Source organism: Mesoplodon densirostris, chromosome 10 (genome assembly GCF_025265405.1).
Source record: "Mesoplodon densirostris isolate mMesDen1 chromosome 10, mMesDen1 primary haplotype, whole genome shotgun sequence".
NCBI classification, from domain to species: Eukaryota; Metazoa; Chordata; class Mammalia; order Artiodactyla; family Ziphiidae; genus Mesoplodon; species Mesoplodon densirostris.
In genome coordinates, this window is record NC_082670.1 from 97,089,469 (window position 1) to 97,104,405 (window position 14,937).

General features: G+C 40.6%; 1 protein-coding gene across 7 annotated transcripts in view; it reads left to right on the top strand.

The window, feature by feature from the left end:
* The window catches only part of CNTN4 (contactin 4), a 566,629-nt gene that overhangs the window by 413,648 nt on the left and 138,044 nt on the right, over positions 1–14,937 (top strand). For all 7 annotated transcript variants that reach the window (XM_060110875.1, XM_060110877.1, XM_060110876.1 and 4 more), the window contains 2 exons: positions 1,455–1,591; positions 3,856–3,985. In XM_060110875.1, coding sequence (XP_059966858.1) covers positions 1,455–1,591; positions 3,856–3,985 — 267 coding nt within the window. The remainder of the gene's footprint in view (positions 1–1,454; positions 1,592–3,855; positions 3,986–14,937) is intronic.

Consider the following 14,937-nt stretch of genomic DNA (forward strand, 5'->3'; position numbering starts at 1 on the left):
TCCAGTTTCATTTATTGCTGGGAAGATAAGATAGCTTGGCCTCAATACTAGTCATTTCCTTTTGAATTAAATTATGGATGATCAGTAGCCTCACTGAACAAAGATACTGAGGTCAAGTCAGCAAAGAGATGAGTTAAGAATATTGAGTAGCATCTTCTAATTAAATACTGATACCAGTTTTGACTGTTAAGTTTACATTGGTAGGCATTATCCTGTGGAAGTGCCTTGTTAGAAGATAACATTCCAGAATGACAGCTGTGCTTCTCTCCTGCATGAACTTTGTGCTGAGGGTCTTCTGCCTAAATATGTTTGCCGTTATAGTTACCAATGGCACGAATTGTGCTTTAGGGAAGGCTTGATATTGATGAAGACTTTTTAGGGAACATAGGTTAACATTGTCTTTATCTCCCTTAAGAACAAGGAAAGAAAATATGACCTTAATTGAAGCATGAAAAATTAGGCATAATTTTGGTGGGGAGGGTGGAAGAGGGCATTGGGCAGTGTGGGAATTAAGTGCTGTCTTGAATTCCTGTGTTAGATTGTGGGCAGGACTTGATTTCCTGAGAAGGTTTTGGCAAAAACCAGGACTCATCAGAGATTTGGAATTCCAGGGCCATACGCTTGTGGATAACATTCTATCGATATGAAAGAAGTCAATAATAGAAAATGATGATAGCCTCGAAGGAGAAAGGAGTCACAAAAAGTATCCATATGATGTATGTGAGAGACACCCAGAAATATAGTGCCTTAACTAAGAAGTTTATTTCTCTCACATGTATCTCTCCAAAATTAGGCAGGTGGGTCTGGTGCTGCTTTCCTCCACAGGGCCATTCAAGGTCTGAGGCTGGCAGGTCAGCATTTTCATCCTACATAGCTTCATCTCTGAGCCCAAAGCTGCTTCCGTTGTTACTTTTTCCAATCAGTGGGGAAGGGCAGTGAGAGTCCAGGACACGTATCTTTAAGTCAGTCACCTGGAAGTTGCTCTCATCACTTTCACACACACCACATATCATTGGTATGAACTTAGGCCCATGGTTACCACCAGCTGCAAAGGAATCTTGGAAATGCAGCGTGTAGCTAGAAAAAACATGAGCCCAGCTAAAAGTAGTAGGCTGGTGGCGGGAGATTTCTCTTATTAAAAGGAAAAAAAGAAGAATAGATATTTGGGGGGAAGGTCAGTTAATTGTACCATGTGACTCATGGTAGTGTTATTCATTCTGCCTTTAGTAATGAAAGAACCAGCCACGTGGGCTGCAAAAATACGACATTCAGAGTTGGACATAGGGTGGGGTGTTTTCTAAAAGCACCCCCTGAACTTCTACCCAGCTTTATAATTTGCGTAACCTCTGGAAAAGGAATTTTATTATAAGCCTATTTTTGTCCCTTGATTGCATATGATAAACATGGATTGAACATACACTGAATGTATGTCTTTGCTTTGTGAACTGCTGTAGCTCAACCTAACTGGATTCAAAAAATAAATGACATTCATGTGGCCATTGAAGAAAATGTCTTCTGGGAATGTAAAGCCAATGGAAGGCCCAAACCTACCTACAGGTGGCTGAAAAATGGTGAACCACTGTTAACTTGGGTAAGCAAATGGATGATAATTGTGTCTTAATATTTACTGTAATGTTGAATTTGGTGTTGTTGCTATGGAAACAGAAAAATGACCAATTGTCTCCAAAATTATATGAAGCCCAATGCCATAAATAGTGGAAAAAGTGAAAGCGAATGCAGTTGATAAATACAAACTGTACATAAATCTGATATTCCAGCCTTGTTCAACCTTGTTAAGCATCTATTGTTGATCTTTGGTCTTCAGAGATTAACATCTCTGGCTTTACAATTGGAAAATTATGCTGAAGGTCTGGAACATGTAATTGTGCTAAGACACAAATTTGCGTGTATGCTAGACAAGAATGAGTGAGTAACACCTTTCAGCATCCAAATTCTCCCCTTCAATGTGGTTTTATTATCGTCTTCCGTCTGAGGAGACTAGTGGACAACATGGTCCAGTATGTTCACCAGGAAAATGCCCACTCTGCCTCAGACGTTTAACAATGCCATATGCAAGCTCGAGACTAACATCTCTAATGCAACAGAAATAGAAGAAAAACTAAAAGTGATGAGTGAGGCTGGAGGCACCAGCCTATAGGCCCTGAAGCAGGCAGTAGTAGCTGAGAGCTCAGGTATAAAAAAATCCTCTCTGGAGACAAGGGTACAATATCCTTGTAGCTAAGGCTTAAGTGCAAATGCAAACAAACTGCTGCCTGGCTTAATAGGACTCTGTGACATAAGAGAGGTAGAAGGTACCAGGTTATGCCCCCTACTGGCCGTGGATGGGAATTGCAGTAGTCCAAGCATCCTCCCAGATCAGGACCTGAGAGAAGCCATGAGTAGTTCTGCTTCTGGACCAGCGGCCCAGGGGGTGAGGTGGAGGCAACCACAAAACTGCTAAATAGAGGGGAAAAGACAGACAAAAGTAACTCCTTTTCAAAATAAGCCTGCACACCAATATTCCAAACCATATGCAAAAAAAAATTTTTTTTAGAAAGATAACCAACCTGTAGAACAGTCTAAAACAGAAATCGGAATAAGTCTGTTAAGGATGCTCAAAGAGATAACTGAAGGAATAATGCCCATAAAAATAAGTGAAGGTGGGACCTTAGAATGAGGAACAATTGTGTCTAGTTTAATTTTCCTACTGAAGTCCAATGTTGGCTGAAATTTGACATTTTCCTCAGGCCCCAAGTTGAGAGCCAGTTTTTTGTGCTCAGGTTTCCTCCCCCGTCAGCCCCCAGAGAAGAGCAGCTGCTCTGAGCGCTGGCCAGGACGTCAGTGTGGTGTGTGCAGCCGCAGAAACGGGCTGGTGTGATGAGCCTAGTCCACACCCTGCCACCCACACCTCTGCCTGTCACTGCTGGACTCTTTTTGGTCCCATGATTCTCTCAATTCTAAAAGCCAAACTCTAATCGCTAGAGTGTAAGTACCCAGGTAACTGGCATTTTCTTCCCTTTATTTAATGTGAGAGAGAGAACATGGATGCTTAGATTTGATCAAAGCCTAATATGGTATCCACCCAACTAAATCACAACCCCGGGGCAAAAAGAAAACCAGTATGTCTTTATATATTTACTTTCTTAAATGGCAGGTCTTCTGGAGAAGAGGAGATCCTTTTGGGTACTTATAAAAATTGACCCCTCAAGTTACGTAGCCTCAGGCTCATGAATGAGGATGGTCTATTGTACCGTACACTAACTTTGCTTTCTTCAGATTGGCTACCAGCAGATGGTCCTAAGCTTAGATCATGCCCCCGATAGCAATTGAGTAAGGGAACATTAAATTATTAATACCTACTCTTTTTCTTAGTAAATTTTGGCTGACATTAAATATTTGTCTCTGCTTCATCCAAGAAGATTACAATCCTATTAACTTTCAAAGTGTTGCCTGATTATAATCAGAGTGTTTTAACTATTCTAAAAGGTAAACTTACTTGTATTTCCCACTCCTCACAGTTAGCACAATAAGCCTTGGAGTAAAAAAAGCATTTTAAATTTCAAGTTCATCTGTTTAGAGGGGATATTAATCTGAATGGTTTCACTGTTAAATCAATGAGAGCTCAAGAGAGTCCTACAATTTAAATTCCATTTACCAAGTGATGTACGGGTTGTTCCATTTAGCATCTGACCTGCCACAAATTTAGTTGACAGATAAATAGATCATGGTATGTAAATTGCTTATGTGATAGCTATTTTCTTCCCATTAAGCCCCTTTGATATAACATGCAGCAAAATTGCCTTAAGGTCTCAGTTGTAGAAGGTCATTGTTTTGTGTTCCTCTTTTCTTTCACAGGATAGAATTCATATCGAGCAAGGAACACTCAACATAACAATAGTGAACCTCTCAGATGCTGGCATGTATCAATGTGTGGCAGAAAATAAACATGGAGTTATCTTTTCCAGCGCAGAGCTTAGTGTTATAGGTGAGTCTTTATACTGGAAAGAAAAAAAGTAAAAACTCTTAAAATCACTAAACTACCATGTCCTCTGCCAAACATAAACGTTCAATCCAAGAAAAAGGGGTGAAGAAATCTTTAGGCCGAAGATATCGCTCGAGAAACAAGGAATGCATTCTGTAAGCAATAAGAAGAGACCACTTTCTAAATCAGCTTCTCCTGATGCTTACAATGGGTGGTGCAGTTCCCTTGGTGCTCATTTTTATTCCTCTATCAACCCCTCTTCTAAATTGAGTGAAGTTTATGAAATGCTTTGGCGTCTGTTGCTATCACTCTGATTGGGCTTGGAGAGAGGAAGAGCGGACTTGGTGTGGAAAGGTGTATTTTGAACAGCCAGAAAAGTGCATCTTGTTCTTTCACCTCTGAATTTTCCAGGCTATGCACTGGTGGTCTGCCCCTCCAGCTCCATTTTTCACCATGTGCCCTTTCCTTCTGCTCTTCAGCAATGCTGAGCTTTCTGTGCTGCATGTTCACCACCCTCCCTTCCTCCACAGGCCACTGGTCCACACTGTTTCCTCTGCCTAGAGTGCTTTTCTGTCTCCTCTTCATATATCATGCTACCGTTGCATTTTACATTTGCTTATGTGATTTTTCTGTCTTTTTCTCTAACTGCCCTTTAACTTCCCCATGATGTCATGGACCATATTTGGTTTAACTCATCATTTAATCCTCAGGACTTAATACAATGTTGAAGCACAAAGTATGTGCTCAATAAATAATGAATGAATGTAAGGATGAACAACTGTACTAAGTGATGAAGGAGTTGAGAGACTGTTAAAAAATGAATTAATGAGTTAAGTAAATCATTGAAAACACAATTAAGTGATTTAACAAACCTATGGGCATTAAAAAAACAAAAACAAAAAAAAACAAGGAAACAAGAACTCCAGGCCATCAACTTGCATTTGTCTTGTAGAAAAATCTTGACTCTGACTTCAGAATTTATCTTAAATATCTAAGCAGCAGTTCTTCTTAGAACATAATTGAAAGATTATAAATAAGAGAAAGGCAGCACACAAAGGGAGCTGATTCCATAAGCCCTGATAATTTTCCCATATTCAGAGACCTGACTTGCCCTTCTGTAAAGCACTTCTCGGTGCCTGGACTGTAGATCTGACATGCATAAGTAGTTGCTGCCAAATTGAATGTCCTTCCACCCTCTGCAAGGTAAAAACGGATGGAAAAGCTTCCATAATTGTTGTTCTCACCAAATTCTTTACTTGAACCAACATCCCATCAAAGACAAGAATTTGTGAGAGTTCACGAGGCTGCAGTCTTTCTCAGAGAGGCCTAGGAGAATTCTCTTCTCCCGGAGTCATCATCAGCTTGGCTTGGCCTGCTGTAAGGATGACCTAAACACACATATCTCCCACCCTATAAATATTGAGAACAATAATTCCAGCTTCCTCCAGGACAAGTACAATGATCCCACCATGGCCAAATGGGCTCTGATTATTGGTAGTTAGAGCCGATTCTTGTGGAGCGCAGTTCACGAAGGTAGATTGCTTTGGATGTTCTGCAGAAAGAAGTGTGTTCTCTATTAAACACTATGTCAGCTGGTTAGAAGAACAGCTAAAACTGAGGGTGTGTGGCCTAAGAAATGAATCACATAGTCCTGAAACTTTCTAAGTGAGTACTGGCCAATTGCTAAGTCTGGGGATGCCGTGATAATTTTAAAAGATTTTGTAGGTCCCTTAGTTAAAATGAAAAAATTTGACAGTAACAGATGACTGGAAATCATGCGACATAGTCATGGGATAAAAATAGAGGATGACTAAAGTCCCAAAAGCAGAGCCAAAAGTGAGAAAGGCTGTTAAATGATTTTTATCAAGAGCACATACCCACAGCTGAACATAACAGTATGTAGAGATGTGTATGTGTGTATACATCCATCTCCATATATCCATATCTATATCTATCTCTATATATGTATGTTATGATTTACATTTATATATCCCAAGATCCTCACCAGATCCTTTCCCTTCCCCCTACCCAGGGTTCAAGGCCTGTGAGGTGGTAATCACTGCTTCAACTCTTACATTCAGGGGTTTATTTCAAATCATTTCCAGTTGGAACTAATTCCAAATGAATTCTTGATCTGAGTCTTCTTAAGTCCCTTGAGATCAGCAAGCAAGATCAGTAAAGATAAGATAAAAATGCCTGAGAGGTTATTTAACCCCCGATTTCAACCTTGTTGAGTATGAGAACGGTAAGGCATGTCAGTAACTGATACAGGCCAAGCAAGTGGTGAAAATAGTAAGTCTTCCAGAAATTCAGAAAAGACTTTAGCTAATGGACTGGGCTAGTCAGATGAGCTTTGAAAAATAATTTTTGTACAGGCAAAAAAAAGAAAAAAGAAAAAAGGAAAGGACCAGGAACATTGCAGAATAGAGTGAAATGGCCTGAACAAAGGTTCAAAGTTATAAAACATATGGATAGTTTCTTGCCCATAGAGAATCCTGAATGTTTTTCAGAATTTTTGATTCAAATACATAAAGCGTACAGGCAAACTTTAAACTTGAAAGAGAAAGATGGAAAAATTATTTAACGGCCAATTTTAGAGGATCTTAAACAGCAAGTTAGAAGCTCCCTCTTTAATATCACATTTTTCCTGCCCCCCCCCCAAAAAATCACACTAGTATATTCCAGGTGACTTGAAGGGCAGTTAAGTATTGAATGGGTGAATCGTAGAGTCCATCTGAAGTGAAGGAGGGAGAAGACATTTGACTATTTAAAAATAGACATAAATTAATATTGGTTAACTTGGGTAAGCTCTAATACGATTGTGTTTCACAAGTCACTTTGTTTCTTGTCAAATGGTAATAGTTAGACTCTTATGGATCAAATAACTGAGTAGTTATTACCTGTAGTAGAATCTTAGAGAGGTTGAAATGAACAAAGAAACAAAATGAAAACAAGATACTTCAGTATGAGGAAGAAAAAATGGAGGTTGGTTCCAGCTATCGATCAAATTTAAGCATCCTCCAGTGCTAGAGAGGAGACTCCTTTTCATGCTGGGTAATAGCCCTAAAGTCATGAATAAGAGATGGTTAGGAAGCATATATTTAATAGACTTTTCCCTTGGTCTTATTTTATGTGTCTGTCTGGGTATTTAATGTATAGGTAACGTATCTATAATTAATGGATTAAAACTGCTAAATAATTAACCTAGGTGCTGGGTGATTTACTCACCGGGTGGGTGAATGCCATAGAGAGACTTTTACCTTGAGGTCAGTATATTAGAGTAGGCCTGGTTATGAGTACATCAAATAGAAATGTCCTTGTTTATGACTGACCTATTGCAATTGATAGTTGATTATTCCTCAAGGCAACTGTTCCCAGACTTTTTCTCCTGTGTTAGCCTAGGTCATGGATGAGATTCACTCGTGTGACATATGCTCATGGGCATCCCTGGGGTGCTACACAGAAAAAATTCCCTGGGTCATACCATCATCGCATCTCTCTCTCCACTCATGAAGGCATGTTGGAGTTAGAGTGAATAGACTCTTATAATCTTGAGGAAATTTGAGTCTTTTATAAAAAATATAATTTAAAAAACCAAACTAGGTATTTTATTGATTGAAAAGTAACTTTTCTAATGAAATATTTCTATTCATGTTTAATGTTTGTGTCCACTTAGGTAGATGATCATATTGGTTCTAGGGAATGCTGACTTGACATTTTCTATGTGCTCCAACAGAATACTAATGTCATTCTATATATATCGTGTGGTAAAGATAGAGGATGCCTAAGCCCTCAAAAGCAGAGGCAGGGATTCAGGTATCTATGAGGCACTGGAGGAGTGTCCTCTGGGAAAAACCTGGAAGAGAAAGCAAGCTAGGGAGGCGATGGAGGGCAGCTGAGCAGGGACATGGTCTCAGATGAAGTCTCACCTATATTGCATCCTGGAAGGGGATGTCTAGAGTATAAACTGCATCTCAGAGCTATTCCCACCTGAGGCAAGGAGGCTGGCCTTTAAAAAAAAGTCTCTGTATCAGTTATTCATTGGACTGCCCTTTAGGTGGTGGTAGCGATGGCAGGGCAGATGGAGCAAAACCTCCCAGTCAATTTCCCAGAGAAGGGGTCAGCTGGAGGTGTTAGACAACCAATGCTCGCAGCAGCTGGGGCCAGAAAAAAGAATCTGAGTGAGGGAACCAACAATTCTGTACAGAAGACAAGTGATTTGCTAGAGCAAGATGCTTGGGTACTGGGTCCAGTTTACCTGGGTCATAACCAGCAGTGTCACTAGAGTGTCTTTGATTTTGAAATGGGATGAACTATCCCAAAGAGCAAGTGTGTGTCTTCACATTCAAGTGGTCTTGAATGTGACCTGACTTTGCCAAGACTGTGTAAGGGATAGAAGTAGCTTCACCCTGAGGAGTTTCCGTCTGATGGTTCAGGACCGTGGGGATTCTCCTGGCCCGTGTGGTGGAGAACATCAGACCCTGGCAGGACATTCCAATGCCATTAAGGAACTGATAGTCCAATTAAAGTGAGGTGCAGGCTTGAGCAATTATCTGGTTCATCTGGCATTTGTCCAAATGATTGGCTCACAAATTAGAAAAACATTAAGTCTCAACTGAAAGTTATTTCAGAGGGACTTCCACAAGTGCTCATCTGCATCTGATTTCTCAACTGCCTCGTTGAGCCAGATTACAAAATAATCAAATGTGCTGAGTGTGATCAGCATCCAATGAGAGGACGGACGCCTTTCTTACCCAAATGTCATCTAGGCAGGAGCTTTGCATAACTCGTCACGAAAAGGGGAAGCTATGCCCTCGGATCTCAAATGCAAATTTGGTATCTTTTAACAAATTGCTAAGCCTACATTTATCAGTAAAATGAGGGTGCTACTCCTCATTGCCAAAACTAAAAGTGATCACATGTGAAAACTTCTTGCAAATCTAAAAGTGTAGCAATATAGTAAGATGTGTTTTGTTTGTTTGTTTGTTGCTGTTTTTAACTAGTATCCATACCAAAAGCTTATAATGTAGACAGCTGCACAATCACCAGAAAACCCCATTTCAGTGGTTCTCAAATTGTGCTGCATATGACAGTCATCTGGGGAGTTCTTTAAGAGCCCAATGCTCTACCATCCTCCCTACCAACTAATTCAATCCCTGGGCCTGGGACCCTGGGACCCTTTATTCCTTAAAGCCGCCCAGGTGTGGTTCCAATGGATAGCACAGTTTGGGAACTACTGCTATAATTGATTAGATCAGAAGGTAATTAAGTTTTCCCATGGTATTGATTCTCAAACTTTACCATGCATCAGAATCACTTGGAGGACTTGTTAAAACACATTGTTGAGCACTACCTCCAGAGTTTCTGACACAGTAGTTCTGGGGTGGTGCCTGAGGATGTTTATTTCTAACAAGTTCCCAGGTGATGCCGATGCTGCCAGTCCAACACTGCACTTGGAAAACCACGATCCTAAAATAGGAAATCTAGCCTGAACAGAGGGTTTTTTTTTTGTTGTTGTTGTTTGTTTAAGTTGAATATGGTCTACCTGGCAAACCTTCTGATTTGGATCAGGACTCTGAAACTGAAGTCCTTCTGCAGAAGAGAAATATCAAGCATCAGAGATTCCAACCATGTCTTAAAGGACCCATTTTACCAAGATGGTGAGTTAGAATTAGGCCCACAGAGTGACTTTGGCTGCCATGTGAGGATTATACTTAGATGTTCTTGGCGTCTCCCTTCAGTGGCTTAAAGCCAACTGAAGGGAGACTGAAATCTGAAGGATAAATATTATGACAATTCCTTATGTCATTTCCCCCAAAGAAATGCCTTCAGTGAGTTAGAGTTTAAAATATAACTCAAGAATGCAGCCCAAGGCATCACTGAGTCTTAATCCCATGTACTGTTGGCCCACTGTATCTGCAAATTCATTTTTGTTGGATTCAACCAACTGTAGATTTCGGAAGCTATGTATACTGAGGGCCGGATGTACTATGCTTCCACCGAAGTCTGAGTTTTCTGTAAAAGTGCTATGAAGGCATTATCCATTCCAAAGTCCTTAGTCCTTTACATAAAGGGATTTCCAATAAATTGTTAAGGTGTAGAATCAGGAGGAAAGTTTGTCTTCTAAAAAATTATATAGTTTGGTTTGGTTTGGTTTTTTGTTTTTGTTTTTTATTAGTTAGAAAGAATTATATTCTTTTTCCCTCTGCCCATCACATTGACTTGTCTGTTTTGGCTTCATAGTAGCTCACTTTACAGTACTAAGTCTAGTAAGATAGTTTCCTACCTTTCCTATGTTTGACATCAGCCATATTTTAGATGTATTTATTACTTTATGTCTTTTACCATTATCTGCTGCAAGTCTCTGTGAATTACTGAATAAATAAATAAATGAAATATTTTTTCTCTCCACTACTTTCTGGCAACAAATTGATTCTCTTTTAGTAGCCTGACCCAGGGAGTGTTAGAATTGGTGTTCACAAAGATTTAGCAGTGAGTTTCAAACCTTGATGCATTTTTAAACTACTTGGGGGTCTTGTTAAATTCAGATTCTGATTTCAGATCTGGGGTGGGGCCTGAGAGTCTGCATTTTTAACAAGCTCCCAGGTGATCACCAATGCTTCTGTTCTGAGGATCACTGTTTTAGTAGCAAAAATAGTAAAATTTAAATTCTCAGGCCCCCTTTCATGGTGGGTAGAGTTGAGGAGGACCTCCAAGTGATTCTTTTTTCTTTTTTTTTTTTGCGGTACGCGGGGCTCTCACTATTGTGGCCTCTCCCGTTGCGGAGCACAGGCTCTGGACACACAGGCTCAGTGGCCATGGCTCACAGGCCTAGCCGCTCCGCAGCATGTGGGATCTTCCCGGACCGGGGCACGAACCCGTGTCCCCTGCATCAGCAGGCGGACTCTCAACCACTGCGCCACCAGGGAAGCCCCAAGTGATTCTTATGATCAGTTAAATTTAGGTGCCCCATCTAAGATCTGCTCTATAGAACCCTTTGTTATCCAGTCTTAAGCCATCCCAGCAGAGTAGCTAACTTGTAAAAGCAAGTAGGAGTTGGAGGGAGGAATAATGATTTGTTGGTATAACCACTCTACTTCCAATTAATCTGTGCTTCCATGATTAAACCTAGTATTGACAAAAGCTCTATTAATCATGTGAGACAATTTCTTCTAGAAACAGAGCGTTTGTACCAACAACATTCCAGCTTTTTTTTTCCCAACATGAACAGACATAGGCTCTTCTAGGCTCCTGAAGAAATTCATTTGTACTTAGTATGAGGCATGTTGCTTTTAATAAAGCCTTTTGAATGTGGTTGAAAATAAGCATAGTGCAAAGGCAAAAAAAAAAGCAACAAAAAAACAAAGCAAAAAACTCCTTCAGTTAAGTGCCTTATTGAAGGAACATGATAAGCAAGAGATCAGTCACTGCTGGGCTATTTAAACATCGCTTGTCCACATTGCAGTATGTTTCTCTTGAGCCTGCATGTCTAGGTCAGGGCACGTGTAGCTGAAGCCCTTAAAACTGCTGTGTTATTGTTACTCATGAAGTGTCAGGATACAGATTCTTTTTTTTTTTTTTTTTTTTTTTTTTTTTTTTTTTTTGCGGTACGTGGACCTCTCACTGTTGTGGCTTCTCCCGTTGCGGAGCACAGGCTCCAGATGCGCAGGCTCAGCGGCCATGGCTCACGGGCCCAGCCTCTCTAGGCATGTGGGATCTTCCCGGACCGGGGCATGAACCCATTTCCCCTGCATTGGTAAGCGGACTCTCAACCACTGCACCACCAGGGAAGCCCCAGGATATAGATTCTTTAAACGGAGTGAACCAATCAAAGGAATTGGAAGGGAACTGAAGTTCCCGTCTTCTCACCACTGGATTGTCAGGGAGTACCCGGGAGGAAAGGGGAGACAGTCGTGTGTGGCCTCAGAGAAAGACCCAAATCTGGGGAAAGCTGAACTCCCAGGGCCCACTTGCCCTGTACCCTTCTCCTAAGTATGTGCTTTAGGGAAGCAGGGAAAGGATATTATATGCTGGAGCTAGTTCATATTGGCAGGAGCTGAGTTGATGTATCCTTCTCAGTTCAGCGTTCAGTCACTTCTTGTTGGTAGCCTGAGCTCAGCCCTAATGGGAGTATTTAGACCACAGAAATTGGCAAGCACTGGAAACCAAGTTCTTTGGTGTTTTGTTTTGCTTGGAGAGCCAGTTGTTAAACATCTACCATCACACCAGTTCACGTGGTGTGAGAATACAGCCAGCACTCTGCATCCGCCAGTTATGGGGAGCTGGCTGTATTCCTTGCACTATGCTATTCAAATGAGGGACTATAGTATCTGCGGATTTGGGTACCTTCAGGGTCCTGGAGCCAATCTCCCTGTGGATAGCAGATGCCAAGGGACAACCGTATCAACAGCCCAGATTGTTTCTTGGGTAATTCTGCTTCATTTGACTGAGGTCCAGAGAGGACAGAGTGTCCTATACACAAGCCAGGAAGTTCAAGAAGCCATTTACAGCCCCACTTGGATAAAAGACAGGGCTGTGATATCCAGCCAAAGCATCATGAGAAGGGAATTTCCTGTTTGGAACTTAATTCCTGAGTTTTCTCCTACAACACACATTAATTCAGCACATACTGATCGAACATCTACTTCGTACCAAGGACTGTGCTAAGTCCAAGATCCATAATTCATAGTTTCTGCCTTCAAGGAACTGATGAGCTAGTAATTGCTAATAACAAGTACTACCATTTCTTAACCACTGGAATTCCAGAACTCTCACAGTCTAATTACCTTCTTCTGTTAAGTCAACAAATAGAGGCTTCCCTGCTGGCGCAGTGGTTAAGAATCCGCCTACCAATGCAGGGGACACAGGTTCGTGGCCTTGTCTGGGAGGATCCCACATGCTGCGGAGCAACTAAGCCCGCGCGCCACAACTAGTGAGCCCGCACGCCTAGAGCCCGTGCTCCGCAACAAGAGAAGCCACTGCAATGAGAAGCCTGCATACCACAATGAAGAGTAGCGCCCCTGCTCACCACAACTGGAGAAAAAAGCCCGCGCACAGCAACAGACCCAACACAGCCAAAAAAATTTTTTTAAATAAATAAAATTCAACAAAGATTTCGATCTCATGACAAAGTTACTCATAATCAAATGTGGCATTGTACTGCCATACACTACTTGTTTAACCAAGGACACAAATATGTGTGAGTGTTTAGGACATTGTGCCAAGTATAATGGAATGTCACTAATTTGGACTGATATAGCAAGGTCAAGTGCTTCCAGATATTTAAAAACGCATACTGTCTTATGATCGTCATACAGATAGGGTAGCTCAAGGGAGGTTAATAGGGGTTTAGCAGCTAAAGCTTTTAAAACATGTAAGAATGATTTTCAATCAACATGTTAATTATTGTATAAGAAATGACGTTCTAAAATGGCTTTAAAATCTTTTTCTTTGAATAAGAAAGATTCCACCTGTGTCTACACAATTAATTTTTGGCGTTCAAACCTTTATAAAAAGAAAAAAGGGCTAATCTGCATGCTACTTGTGGACAGAGAAAGTGTTGAAAGATCCTGAAATGGTTCCTGTGCTTAAAAGCATTTGTCAGTTATCATACTGCCTGAAATGCCAACAGTAAAGATGAATTTCTCATACATACCAGGATGGGTAAGATATAAGATATGACTACTCAGCAATAGAAAGGAACTCACCTAGCAACCTGGGTGGATCTCAAGAGCATTATGCTGACAGAAAAAAAGAAATCCCATAAGATCATATAATGTATGATTTTATATATATATATTCTCAAAACTATAGAGTTTCAGAACAGAATGGTGGGTTCTAGGCATAGGGAGAGGACAGACAGGAGGGGGTTGGATGTGCCTCTAAAAGGGTAGCATGAGAGAGAGCTTTGTGGTGATGGAAGCATTCTGTATCTTTATTTCAGTGGAAGGTACAAACATCGAAGTATTTCATAAAATAACATAGAACTCTACACCCTGTACCCATGATCAATTTCCTTGTTTTGATATTGTACTATGCTCACATAAGCTGTAACCACTGAGAGAACCTGAGTAAAGGATACACAGGACCTCTCTGTACTATCTTTGCAACTTCCTATGAATCTATAATTATTTCAAAATAAAAAGTTTTTTTTCTGTTTTCAAACAAAACTTAAAATGCTCTAAAAATGGTGGTGGTGATAGTAGAAATAGTAGCGGGGAAGAGTTGGTATAAAGGACTTACTCTGGGACAATATTGAGCTAAGTACTATATGTACAATACATGTTTTTTTTTTTTAATCTGCAAAGCAACCTTGTGACTGTAAATATTATTTGTTTGGTTTTATAATAACTTTCCCGAAAGAGCAGGAGCCCATCAACAAGAGCTACCATGGTAGGAGGAGCCCTGGGGAAACGGGACGTTCAGTGAATTAGACCAAAACCAGCAGGGCAGAGTATTAGAGACTTAGAAGGGACACATTATGTTGATGTTAGAACAGAAAACTCTTACTTCAGCATTTCTTGACAGTCTCCTTGTGAATATCATCCCAAATCAGAGAGGCTGATTTTGCATCAGCCATTCTGAAATGATGGACCTAGAAAGAAGAATATTTCCAGTATAGCCAGCTTTCTAGTTACCTACCCAGCAACCAGGAGAAGTTTGGGGTTTTAGTATCTGATACCAGCACTATCTCTTCAGTGGTGGAAATACTTGAATGAATATATGTACTCTGGGTTTATTTTTATGGAATGATGAGGTAATAAAGATAATAAATAAAAGTTAAAATAATATGAAATTCTGAACTTCTGAAAGAGCCATCCTTAATGGTCTCCATCAACTGGCAGTGTTCCCAGTGTTGTGTCTACAGACTATGATAGAACAGGCACACAGAATTATCCTTTCCCCTTCAATAATAGAGTAACACATCACACCCATCTATCTCCCAGATGGGACTG